This window comes from Rutilus rutilus (assembly GCF_951802725.1).
Source record: "Rutilus rutilus genome assembly, chromosome: 22".
Taxonomy (NCBI): domain Eukaryota; kingdom Metazoa; phylum Chordata; class Actinopteri; order Cypriniformes; family Leuciscidae; genus Rutilus; species Rutilus rutilus.
The window spans coordinates 4,706,143-4,719,387 of NC_140227.1; the positions used below are offsets into that span (position 1 = coordinate 4,706,143).

The 13,245-nt window shown below is 39.1% G+C and overlaps 1 protein-coding gene across 2 annotated transcripts; it reads right to left on the reverse strand.

Moving 5' to 3' along the window:
* Window positions 1-3,091: 3,091 nt before the first annotated feature.
* ddx19b (DEAD-box helicase 19b) lies at window positions 3,092-12,495 on the reverse strand. 2 transcript variants are annotated; one of them, XM_084395721.1, is made up of 12 exons: window positions 12,245-12,495; window positions 11,513-11,588; window positions 11,316-11,363; window positions 11,048-11,183; window positions 10,319-10,411; window positions 10,138-10,240; window positions 8,971-9,085; window positions 7,911-8,088; window positions 6,277-6,514; window positions 6,039-6,201; window positions 5,731-5,922; window positions 3,092-5,059 (listed from the first exon to the last, which is right to left on the reverse strand). In XM_084395721.1, exons 1-12 carry the CDS (start codon window positions 12,299-12,301, stop codon window positions 4,998-5,000), a joined length of 1,461 nt encoding a protein of 486 aa, XP_084251847.1. In that variant the 5' UTR covers window positions 12,302-12,495; the 3' UTR covers window positions 3,092-4,997. The 2 variants fall into 2 exon arrangements, with proteins under 2 accessions (XP_084251847.1, XP_084251846.1); XM_084395720.1 differs by having other exon boundaries at window positions 11,492-11,588.
* Window positions 12,496-13,245: the final 750 nt, after the last annotated feature.

Sequence of the window (13,245 nt, forward strand, 5' to 3'; positions counted from 1 at the left end):
ATTCATGAGCGGTGTTTTGTTTTGCTCTATTCTCTCTGACGTCAATACGTCATGCTTCGGGTCAGAGGTCACATTTTCGCCGTAAATTGATGCGTACGGCCTGTCGGAAGCTAGTTATTTTATTTTATAGAGTTTTAAAGGGGTCCTTGGTTATGATTTCACTTTTCTAACTTTAGTTAGTGTGTAATATTGCTGTTTGATCATAAACAACATCTGCAAAGTTACGACGCTCAAAGTTCAAAGCAAAGGGAGATATTTGATTTTAAAGAAATCGTTTTTTAAGGACTACAACAAACGGCTGGTAGAGACTACACGACATTCCTCCTGGGTTAGTGACATCACCAACCCTAAAATTGACATAAACCCCGCCCCCGGGAACACGCAGTCCATGTAGAGAAGAGGAAGAGTTGTTGTCGTCGAGCACATTTGGAAATCTGCTCAAGCTGTCGCATCCGTCTTTTTTAACATGCGATACAGTACGCAACACAAATGCAATAGCATGTCACTCTGCAGGCATCTTGCAACAGTTCCCACACGAGCAGATTTATAGATTATCATGACAGAATATGCTCTTCAGACTTGAAGATAGTTAACTCCACATCAGCAACATAAATTCATCAACTAACCATTCAGAAACATCCTGTTGCTTCTACATGTTGTCACTTCTTCTTGAGTCTCCATCATTGTTCGACTCCAGTTTAAACATAAAAGGCAGAACAGTTTCTCACACAAACACACACACACACACACACGTATACACACAAGCTCTTGAAGCTCCGTCCTCTGTGCCGGGAGCAGCAGCTCATTTGCATTTAAAGGGACACACACGAAACGACACGCTTTTACTGACCCTCAAAAAGGGACAATTTTAACATGCTGTAAAAAATGATCTTTGGGGTATTTTGAGCTAAAAGTTCACATACACACTCTAGGGACATCAGAGACTTGTTTTACATATTGTAAAAAGGGGCATTATACCACCCCTTTAAATATGGATATTTTTCTTACACAAATGTATTGCTTTCCTTCAGAAGGAAGCCTTTATTAACCCCCGGAGTCGTATGGATTACTTTTATGATGGATGGATTCACTTTTATGGGCTTCAAAATCTTGGCCCCCATTCACTACCATTATTAAACTAGGAAAAGCCAGGATATTTTTTTACTACACCTCCGATTGTATTCGTCTGAAAGAAGAAAGTCATATACACCTAGGATGGCTTGAGGGTGAGTAAATGTTTGGGTGAACTATCCCCAGTGTTTAAATATTTAGGGGTTCAAGCACGAAGTGCTGAAATGCTATTGTAATTGCAAGGATTTTTATTATTATTCTTCCGCCGTAAAACGCATCGTACAGCCCAAACCGTAAGTGCTGGAGACTTGAAACTTTGCCAGATGGTAGTAGAAAAATCGAGGAGAGGTTATCAAATTATGACCCCGATTGGCTAATAGGTGGCGCTATAGTAAGCAAAAGTATGAAATCGCTAATAACTCCTAGACGGTTTGTCGGTTTTTGTCGGACAAAACGTATATCTCCGATTTCATTTCCGGTATGCACATTTTTCCGCCATTTTGAATTTTGTCAAAAACCTACTTTTGCGAACTAGTCTGTGGTTTTTCGCCCGATCGGAACCAAACCAGTGCAGAAATGTTCTTTGGAGTCTGAATATGAATAATTATCGAAAAAAAGTGGAAATTTCCATTCACGGTCGCTAGGGGACGCAAAATTAACGTTGTGGGAGGAGCCTATTTTACTTAAATGGCTATAACTCGAGAAGTAAATGAGCTGCCTTCACCAATCTCGATACACATGTGTAGGAGGTCAGTCTGGGGTCACACTAAAAAAATTGCGTCGATTGGCCACATGGTGGCGCTATAACACTAAAAAAACATATAAACACCTGACTGTTTGTCCGAATGACTTGAAATTTGGTATGCAGTGTCTTTGTCCAAGGTGCCATGTATGTCTAAAAGGATATTGGCGTATCTCAAAAAACATGGCCGCCATCGGCCAATGAAGTTTGAGCACCTATTAGACAAGGTTAATGGAGTCCGATCGGAACGAAACTCAGTGGGCATGTTTGGCTCAAAGCCATAGAGGTCTGTAAGAATTTTGAAAGAAATCGGCCACTAGTTGGCGCTAACGAGTTTTAAGGCTCTGTAATCACGTGGTGTTACAAATTTCATCAGAAAATGCATATTATTTGATAGATCTCCTCATGCTGAACAACTTTGCTTCTAGAACCATTGCTGTCAATCAAACCGTTCATTAAATATTCACGAACATGTTAAAAACCTACTTTTGCGAACTAGTACCTGTTTTTTCGCCCGATCGGAACCAAACCAGTCTAGGACAATTCTCTGGACTCTCTAGATCAATAATTATCGAAAAAAAGTTGATCTTTTGCATTTGGGTGGCTGTAACAGGGTAATTTAGAAAAGGGGCGTGGCAAAATACACTCAAAAGCCTATAAATCCCAAAGGAAAACTCAGAACTTCACAAAAATCGATGAGCATATGTGACATGACATGGTGAAGAAGCATGCAGAGTTTCATGGAGATCGGACCATAGGTGGCGCTATAACTGTCAAAAGCTTTGAAAACCACATATTTCCTGTATTGGCTGTAAATGGTCTTTTCCATCTATTATGTCAGTGGTTACATGCTTGCTAAATAAAACTTAATAACTTTTGATGCTTTCGTGCTTAAAGGCCTTAATTGCTTGAACCCCGATAAATGCTGCTTGCAGCTTTAATTATTATTTATTATTGCAGCTGAGGAGGCATGAATGCATTTACACTACAATTAAATGATACCATGAGATTAATGGGTTTCAAATGGGAATCACAGGTATAGTTCACCCAAAAAGATAACTCTGTCTTCGTTTACTCTCCCTCATGTTTTTAAACCTGTATGATTTTTTCTTCTATGGAACATAAAAGATCATTTAAGAAATGTCTCTGTATTTGTTTGTTCATACTAAGTAGAACAACATTCTTCAATATATCTTATGTTTTTTAAATGTATATTTAAATATATATAGCCTATAGTAAATGATATAGATTAGAAAAAATAAAACACATGACAGAAAGTCAAAGATACTTCGATTCATAGTTTTATTCTACCATACATCATTCAGACATCAATATCAGCACAAATGCAGCAAACCTGAGAGATGCTGGATCTGCACAAACATTCCTCATCCTGTAACATCCAGACAGTCACTGATCAGCTCCAAACACACACAGAGTCTGTCATAACACAACTTCCAAAGCGATGCATACTTTTTTTTGTCATTAACATTAAGTTGAGGTGAAATATTGAAATTATGCATAATTTCAATTGGCTGATTTGTCATCTGTAAGTGCATGTTTGTTGAAAACCAAAAAAATATCTTAGAAACATTTAGCATGTAATAGACAGTGATAAATGAAGCTAAATTAGTTACAAAAGCATCTTCATTGAGGTGAACATGAGACAAATCACTGTGACCAGCAAAGTGGAAACATCATTGAATTGTCCTCAAGCATTATGGTTATTTCAGTTACATACTTACAGAAAAAAAGTGTAGCAATGATTATGCAGGAATGTGTTTGATAATAGACAACTCCATTTATTATCTGATGCAACACCAGATCAGTTGTTGGTTTCTAGACAGTCCTTTCATTTATCATAGACTTAACATCAATGTTGTTCACAAGAAAAAATGCCCAAAAAATAAAACCCTCTATTTAATATGAGGTCAAACATGATTGACAGCTTGAACCAAACAGACAAATGTACAAGGCATCAGAAGATGTATTGATCAATCTAGTATTTCCTCATCAAAAAGTCTTCCCTTCAAAGATGCGACTGACACACTTTACCCCAACCTCACATGCCAATGAATAAAATATAGGTATATAATGGAGCTGAGTGCAGTGTCGGCTGAGTTTGGAGCGGTTAAATTAAAACATTCCATAATATAAAATAATCATTTGCTATGTCTACCCTGAAGTATACAGTGAGATTGTAGATGCGTTCACATCTGCCTTTTACATTTTTAAGGCGGCTGTAAATGGGAATGTGGAACAGCCTTCTGCGGTTACAAACTCAGTTGCATTTGTGTACTTAAACCTGATCGCTTACAATTCAATGCAGATGGGGATCACAAATAATGCTTCTTCCATGACACATCTGCTTTCATTACACTGCATCTGTTGAATATACTAACTATTTCACTCTTTGTACTTATTAAATATACATGACAATATTTCATTACGATGAATAGACCAGTTTGCATGTTAAATCGAGTACTGACGAATCCAATGGAGGCACAAATCTTTGGCTTTTTCATGATTTTAGACTAATAAAAGGACTTTGGCAACTATTTCTTTTAATTCAAAGCCAATAACAGCCAGCATCCTTTCAGTAGAAATGTTTTACTTTGTGAGGTATTGAGCATTGATGAACAATACAATAACAGCAATCTCTCATGATTAAATAAACCCTGCATTTTGACTCCTAGTTTGGAGTGTCACAAAATCAAATGTAGCTGCACCCAGTTTCATACAACACAAATATACTTGACCAAAAATGCAAATTGTTCATGACAGATAGAACCATGCATACTTTAATTTAAAAAAAAACAAAGAAAAAACAGCAAAGTGAGTCCTTGGTTTCGAGTCCCATATTAAAAATCAATATAACAGTCAATGTAATTTCTTCCACACTTGGTGTGAAGGCAGGCTGTTAAAAAGTCAATTTAAAAGGTGCATGATGCAATCGTTAATATGGAAAGGCATATTCCTTGTGTCAGTATCCCAGACATTTCTCCTACAAGTGATGTTAAAACTACACATTCAGAATTTATTAAGAAGTACAAAGAGTGAAACATTAAAAACACCATCTGAGATAAAACTGCTGCACATGTAAACATCCTCTCTGGCACAGCTCTTCCAGCCTCTGAATTAAAATGTAGCGTGAGCACAGTCCTATTAGAAGAACACAGACGGACGCTCAGTTAGCGATTTTCTCAATTTCATCCAAATCATCTGTGTCCAGCTTCTCGATTTTCTTATCTGTGAAAGACAGACGAGGGAATTAACCCACATTCAGAACATGGCAATATTATAAAAGTGCAGATGTAAATTCATGAACAGAACGGACCTGGACCATCAGCATGCACATGAATTCAAACTTTTCTATTTTTAACATGGTGTAAAATGCACTTCATTCCTGTGATGGTAAACTTCTGGCTCAAAAGAACAGCATTTATTTGAAATACAAATCTTTCATAAAACTATAAATTGTCACTGTTGATCAATATAATGTGTCTAAATGTCCTTGCTAAACAGCTTCTTAAAAAAAAAAAACACAAAACAACAACTCTGCCCCCAAAAGTGTAAAAAAAAAAAGAAAAAAAAAAGTCAAACTGCAGCTCATTTTTGTTAATTGATACTATTATATTAATATTAAAAGCTTATGTTTCATAAAGAACATATTTTGGATATAACGTTGGGTTATTAAGTAACTGCCTTGTGTTATTGTGCATGTTGTTTCTGTCCTTTGACTATGCTTTCAAATGTATTGCCTTGCCCCATACACAATTGGACTAACCCATTATGAATTATAAACACGATTTTTGCATTAAATTGAGGGACATCAACAGAATGTCCCAGCCTTGCCGATTATGCTTAATCCTGGACATGTCTTTAATTAGTTCAATATGGGAACTGAAGGTTCAACTTACTGAAGTGCTCCTGGATGCGGTTGAGGATGTTCATGCTAAATCTGCTGTCCACCATGTTGATCGCCAACCCTCTCTTGCCGAACCTCCCAGTACGCCCGATTCTGTGCAAATACGTCTCATTGTCAGGGTTGCCATCCTTATCCACTGGCAGATCGAAGTTGATGACCACTGAAACTTGCTCCACATCAATACCTAGTAGAAAAAAAAAAGATGTTTGAAAAAGCAGCAATTAGGCAAAATCTGCTGAACCTGAACTAAAGATGAGTTGGACACCTTAGGCGCTGTATAACAGGTAAAATGACATTCACCTCTAGCACAGACATTAGTGGTAACAAGGACTTTCTCCTTGCCGTCACGGAAACGTTCGATGACCGCTGCCCTCTGTTCCACCTGCATCTCTCCGCTGAGCAGCGCCACCTGGTGGCCTTCTCTGGACAGCTCTCCTGCCAGCCACCCGGCTGTTTTCCTGGTCTGTGATGGAAAATCATAACATTAAACTTAGAAATATGTATGCGTTACTTTAGTTAGGCCAGTACTTGTACTTACGTGGCAGAAGATCATGGCCTGTGCGATAGTAATGGCTCCATAGATGTTGCACAAGGCCTGGAACTTCTCCTCCTTGCTGTTGCAGATGACATAATACTGCTTGATGGTGTCCAGAGTCTCCTCTTCACGCTTAAGTTTAATAATGTTGGGGTCAGGAACGATCCTCTTCGCAAAGTTCCACACAGTTTCTTCAAACGTGGCAGAGAACAGGAGCATCTGGCAAGTTTTAGGAAGCATCCTATAAAAAAATAAAATAAAAAAAAATTAATGCAAAAAAAAAAAAAAAAAAACATTATCTTAACCCAGTTTATTGTTGACTATGATTAGTATGCCATTCATTGGTTTATCTTCCCCAAAAGTGTAAACATTGAGTCTCCCAGGCACCATCTAGACATCGAGAGCAGTTCGCTCAGATCTGTCAGTCTCTGTCCAGCTCAACCAATAGGCGTGACTACTGTAGCAGGCGGAGCCAGAGGGGGTTTAGCTGGTGCGGGAACATGACTGGCGCATTACATGTAGGATAAGGTGTCGAGAACCAAAAACAAGTTTCCAAAAACCGGGGATTCGATAAGACGCACGCATTTTGATTCCGCTTATCGCTTCCTGACTTTGGGGCCATTCACACATCGCGGTTTTTGCGCGTGCAAATTCGTTATTTCAAATGTAGGCGCGTGGCAAGCTCGCTCATAATAGAAGCGGTGCGGTCGCTCATTTTCCCAGGCGCGCATATGCCTCGGCGAGATGACCGCAGGTCATGTGACAAAAACCAACAGACCTTTCCGGAACATCGAAAGCTCGGCCGAACAGCTGATCATAGCTGTACAGGGCGGCTTTTTATTTCTCATCTCCATAAATATATCTAGTAGTAAAGCTAATGCAAGGGCTAGAAATCAATTAATCCTTTGCTGATACTTCCTCGTCATCATGGAGAGCGCAGTTCATGGTTGCATAGCAACGACAGACGCCACGGGAGCGCAAGCGCTTGTGGAAAGGAGAAACGGCGCGTTTTTAGACGCAATTTTTCACTGCACAAGAGGCGTGATCAACGTGCATAGTTCAAATGACTGTACGCAATTGGATAGTCCTTCAACCAATCAGACCAACGATCCGGGTGACGTAACTCCAAGCAGGAAACGTGTCAACAAACGTGTTGGTTTGTAGCATTGATCAGCGGTTTGCAGAAGCAGCAATGGCGTCGAGCGATTTACAGCAGGGGTGTCCAAACTCTGTCCTGAAGAGTTTAGCTCCAACTTGCCTCAACACACCCGCCTGGAAGTTTCTAGTATGCCTAGTAAGACCTTGATTAGCTGCTTCAAGTGCGCTTAATTGGGGTTGGAGCTAAACTTTGTAGGACAGTGGCCCTCCAGGAGCAGGATTGGACACCCCTGTCATACAGCATCAACATGCATTTATAGTATTTCCTTTGATGTGTCCAGTGTAGACAGCCTCAAACAGTTGTGGCGCGTCATGTCAAAAAATGCTTATTATAAGAGAGATGCTCGTGTTCGCTCTGCTTACACATAGCAACAGCTAAAAGTATTGCTAATATATTTAACCTATTGAAAGTAGCCCGTTGAGATATGTGGTCTCAGGCCACCGTAGACATTTAGCAAACTATGAGGGAAATCACGTACCTCTGGATACGAATGCTCTGGTCTTGATGGCCCTGTGTAGCGATCATGACATCAGCCTCATCCAGCACGAACACTTTGATCTTCTTGGGGTCGATGAATTTAAGCTTTTGGCACCAATCCAAAACAGTACCAGGAGTGCCAATCACGATCTGTTCCTGTAGTCTCGTTCCCCGCTCCACTGGACCAAACAAAACACACGGCTCAATAACACGCACAATTATACAGTCACACCAGCCAATATCAACTATTGCGTGCTAATCTGAAGTAATAAATATGAAATTATCCTTTGGCGGTGACATGGACAAAGGCTGCACGATATTGGAAAAAACGCAGCATTTGTTTTTCTGCGATATTAAAAGATCACAGGACTTTTCAGCAGATGACTTGAATAACTATGTTTGGAAATAATTAAAAGATTTTTTAAGCGGAAATATTACTAGGATGGAGGACTTTGAGTGCAAAATTGTTGTAGGACTGAATGATTTGGGAAGAACTTGTTTATATTTGTGTTTGCTTTTTCCAAGAACCAACTAAAACCTCTTTAAGTAACCATAAAGTGAACTCTTAAAAAAAAAAAAAAAGAAACATTTTCACTTGAGTTCATAGGCCACATTCCTGCTGTTTTAAACCAATTCAATATAAATTGATTTTATTGAGTTTACTGTTACATAAAAATATTAAACCAAATAAAAAATCTGAACTTTTTCAAATGGAAAACCATCAAGCTTTTATTTTGACCAGTTGCCAGCAAATAAATATTTTGCGCTGTTAGTTTCAGAGTGAACTAACGAAGTAATAAATATTTTTGATATACACACAGTGTTCATTTACACGCATGAAGCCTGAAATGGGTAGCGCATAATTTTAATTCAATCGTAGCCTGCGTGATTTGATAGTCGCACTAAACCATATCACGACACCTATTTTATTAACATATATTGCACAGCCCTAAAATGGGGTCGTCAACTAAAATTCTGAAAGTCATGAAAACACGCAGTAGATAACGTGTTGCTAAAGAGTTATGAAGTAAACCTTAATTCCAAATTATAAAAGCACTTACATTTGTTTCCTCTGATGGCATACACTAGTTGGACTTCAGGGTAAAATTTCCCCATCTGCTCAATGACCTTGCCTGTCTGCAGAGCCAGCTCATACGTGGGAGACACACACAGACACTGGGAAAAGAGAGACAGAGTCACTAACACTCAAACATTATTTGCATGCATTTCATCCACTGATTCTTATGTGTTACTAGGGTTGGGGTACCGAAACCCGGTACCCAAGTAACCGGTATGTAACCGGACCGAATCAAAACGCAGATTTCGGTGCCACTTAAATGCCTCAGCTCGTCAGCTGTCGGTTGAAATATCTGCCCTCTGGTTCTCCGAAACGGACATAAGAAGCATCATCACCGCATGTGATCGCTGGTTAACCATTCAATGTGTACAATCGCTCAATCACACTGGTGTAATTACGTTCTGTTCACGTTATCAACTCTGAGTTCGCACGTTGGCTGACGCTGAGCCAGAGAGAGACGCGCTCAGTGCTGTTATATATCAACTATTCAGTGTTTTCAACCACAGTTATTTTAGGTACTAGTAAACAATACATTTATAGTTTGTAAAATACACAAGCAGGCAATCAATCAAAGTTTGTTTTGTTCTGCGTCATGTTTAGTGTGAAAAGTCGATGTCCCTGCAACAGACCGGCGTACATCTAATCCTGATGAGCGCTCATAGTCACAGTTGTAAACATGACGGCGTTCTTCTTCCACGAGGGGTTTCACGTCACGGCATTTAAGGTGATGCGTTCTAAAAATAACGCTCACCTTATGCAGGACATGCAATAAATCAGGAGAGGTGACGTGTTTTGCCAGAGAAGGCAAAAAATGTGAAAAGAATTGCTGAAATTTAAAGCTGGTTTGTAGCAAACCAGGAATACAGACTAACGTTACTTAGCTGTTATTAGTACTGTAACTTTTGTAGTGTTTAATTATTGTAGTTGGGTTAGGTGGCTTAGGTTTTACTGTAAATTTGTTGTGTTTTCTATTTAGGCTACTTAAAGTATACTTAAATTTAATAAATTGTTCAATTTTAAGATTTTTTTTTTTTCAATAAAAATAAAGCCACTTTAATGTCATTCCGTAAAACTGTTAAAATAAATAAATACCATAAAAAAAAAAAATAACAATAAAAAAAAAACATACCCAACCCTATGTGTTACATACCTGAGGCCATTTGTTTTCAGGGTCCACATGACTCAACATGGCCAGCACAAATGCAGCCGTTTTACCCGTGCCTGACTGAGACTGAGCGATGAGATTCTGTGGACTGGAGGGGAAGAAGGTGTTGTGTTCAAACTCTGCTCTCATTAGGACGGAAGGAAAATAGATTAAACAAAGAACTTACGGTTCTGCGAGCATCATGGGCAATGCAGTCTCCTGGATTTTGGAGGGCCTGTTGAAACCCATGGCATACACTCCTTGCAACAGCTGAGGTTTTCTGGGAAAAAAAAAATAAAAAAAAAAGAAGTAAAACACACACATAAAAAAAAAAGTGTAACCGCTGCCATCTGAACGCTGATGTGCACCAAAAAAGCAGACAGAGAACTGAAAAGGTGGGTCTCAGTCCGCTTCTAAACAAACTCTAGTGAGGTTTGACAGAAAAATGATTGCAACAGATCAAAGACAAACCAAAAACAGGACATGATGTCACAAGATGCGACCCTAAAAAGGAGTTTTTTCTCGTCATAGGAGATGAGATATGTTGCCCATTATGTGCCAGGGTCAGAAATGGTGAGGTTGTGTGACGTTGTTCTTTGGAGGCGTGTTAAGGGCAGGTTTTAGGGCAGTGCTGCAGGGCTACTGGCCCGACAGTGGAAACAAAACATGATTTTGGCCTCTGTGCTTGAGGTCCGAGGCCATTGGCCCCGTCCATCACACTGTTAGCCCTGGCTCGCACTGGTTTGACAGTGGAAAAGCAGCTATTTTCTTTTTTTTGGTCCAAGCCAACAGAACCAAGAGAAGTGAACTAGTATATAAACACCCTTAGTAGATCTGTGTTTTTCCAAGTATATCTTAGTTGAAAAAAATTAAAGCGGCAATGCAATCAGGAAGGTGTAAAAACAGCCAAACTCACAATCGCAGCTCTTCAAACGACTTGACCGAGTACAGCGGAGAGTTCGGATCCCTCTGGAGGACTTCAACTTGATTGGTCGTGTTCACTAGATTACTGCGGATCAGTTTATTCAACAGTGACTGTGCTGCTTTGTCGTCTGCAATTCAGATCAGTTTTAGTCAACTCCCATGAAGAGAATATACACACACTCAAACCAAACTGAACTGAGATAAGAGAAGAAAACAGACTGAGACTATGTGACGACGCTGCGGTCTATATCATAAATCACCTTTATCCTCTTCCTCGGTTTTATTGCCATTTCCTTCTGTCTTCGCCCCTTATTAATAAAGGGAAAGGAAGAAAAATCAACAACCTCATTCATCACTGGAATCCACAAGCTCAAAACACAAAAATGCACATCTCACTTAGCGATGCTTTCAAGTATTGAGGAACAAGCATTCTTACCATTTGCTTCAGCTTTCTTACCATTTGCTTCAGCTTTCTTCCCATTTGCCTCAGCTTTCGGCTTGTCTTCTTTTTCATTTATTTGCAAGCTGCCTATCTGTAAATTAAAGTGAAATTACTTTTGACGATTGCATATATACACAGCTTTAAAAAGGTATTCTTAACAATTTGTCGAGGATATGCAATACAAGTTACAGAAGAGCAACTACTAATATCATACAGTATCTCTCACTCACTCACGTCTGGTTTACTATCTTTGTGAGGACTCTCCATAGACTTAATGGTTTTTATACTGTACAAACGGTATATTCTGTCTCCTTACACTAACCCTACCCCTAAACCTACCTATCACAGAAAACTTTGCATTTTTACATTTCCCAAAAAAAAAACTCATTCTGTATGATTTATAAGCTTGTGTACCCATGGGGACCTCTATTTAGGTCCCCACTGTGACACGAGTCCCCATGAGTCTGTGTGCATTCAGGTTTAAGTCCCCACCGGGATAGAAAAACATGAACACACACACACACACACACACACACACACACACACACACACACACGTTGTAGGCTATTTGTTTAAAGCGCCCAAACTGATCTGAACGTTGTTACTGCGGCAACAGCTTTATTTAAAATTGATTGATTACAAATATAACGGCAGTTAAACAACCAAGTGAATTGTTGTGTTTCCTAGAATTGATTAAATTATTCAGTTTCTTATAATTATTGTGTTCAGTTTGAGGATTCAACCCACCGATTCCGCTGCGGCTTCTTGTTCATCGACAGCCTGGGCCCACGAATCTGTTGCCATGTCCTTACTTGTAAATAAAAACTTTTTCCTTAAAAGCGAGAGTCGATGATTTAACAGTGGACTGTTAAATCTAACTGTGCATAAATTCTTAATAAAATTTAAGTAAAAAGACTTGAATGCAACAAATTGATACAATGGCGTGTGGCGGTCCTTGCTTCTTAAGGGCTGCGACACTCACACCTCCGGCCGGAAACAGACTCGTGTGTACATGGTTCCTATTTAACGTTCCGCTGTGAGGTTAAAGTCACCATAAAATCAAAATGGACAATTCTTTTATATTTTTTATTTTTTGAATACAATTTTGCTGTATTTATAATAAACGTTTAATGATTTATTGTAATTTGTTATTTTTATTCATGTGCCCTTGTAATCTTTGATCAAAACAACTTCCCCTCCCTCTTGCATCGTCATCTTGTTTTCTCTGATGATGTGTTTACTGGCGCAAGGGCGGGGCAATCTGTCACTCATACGAGATCGACCAATAGCAAACCACAACTATCCAATTATTGTTTTTATTATAATACATCAAACAATTCACAGATAGACATCTACATGAATGAAATTAGGCTACATCAAACATCAACATTAATCAACATAGGAAATTTAAGAAATGCGTTTTTTTTTTTTTTCTAGTTCGAGAAGCCATTTCACTCGGACAGTCTACGTCACACAATAAGAAAAGACTATCATGCCGACTTTAACTAAAATACTTCTGTTTTTCAGACCGGGACGTGTTTCTCCGGGACGGGTCATTTGTCATGAACAAGTCTTTTGGTTTGCGTGGGTACATCAATATATCAATATTTTTGTCCCATCTTTTAGTCCACGCTCCTACTCTCAGCACATTTATTGAATAAGGAAAGCCAAGTAGTTTTTAGCATCGACCAAACTTAAGCCTAAACTTCAATTGTTTGCTTATAATGTGTGTGTGTTTACTGTAATCG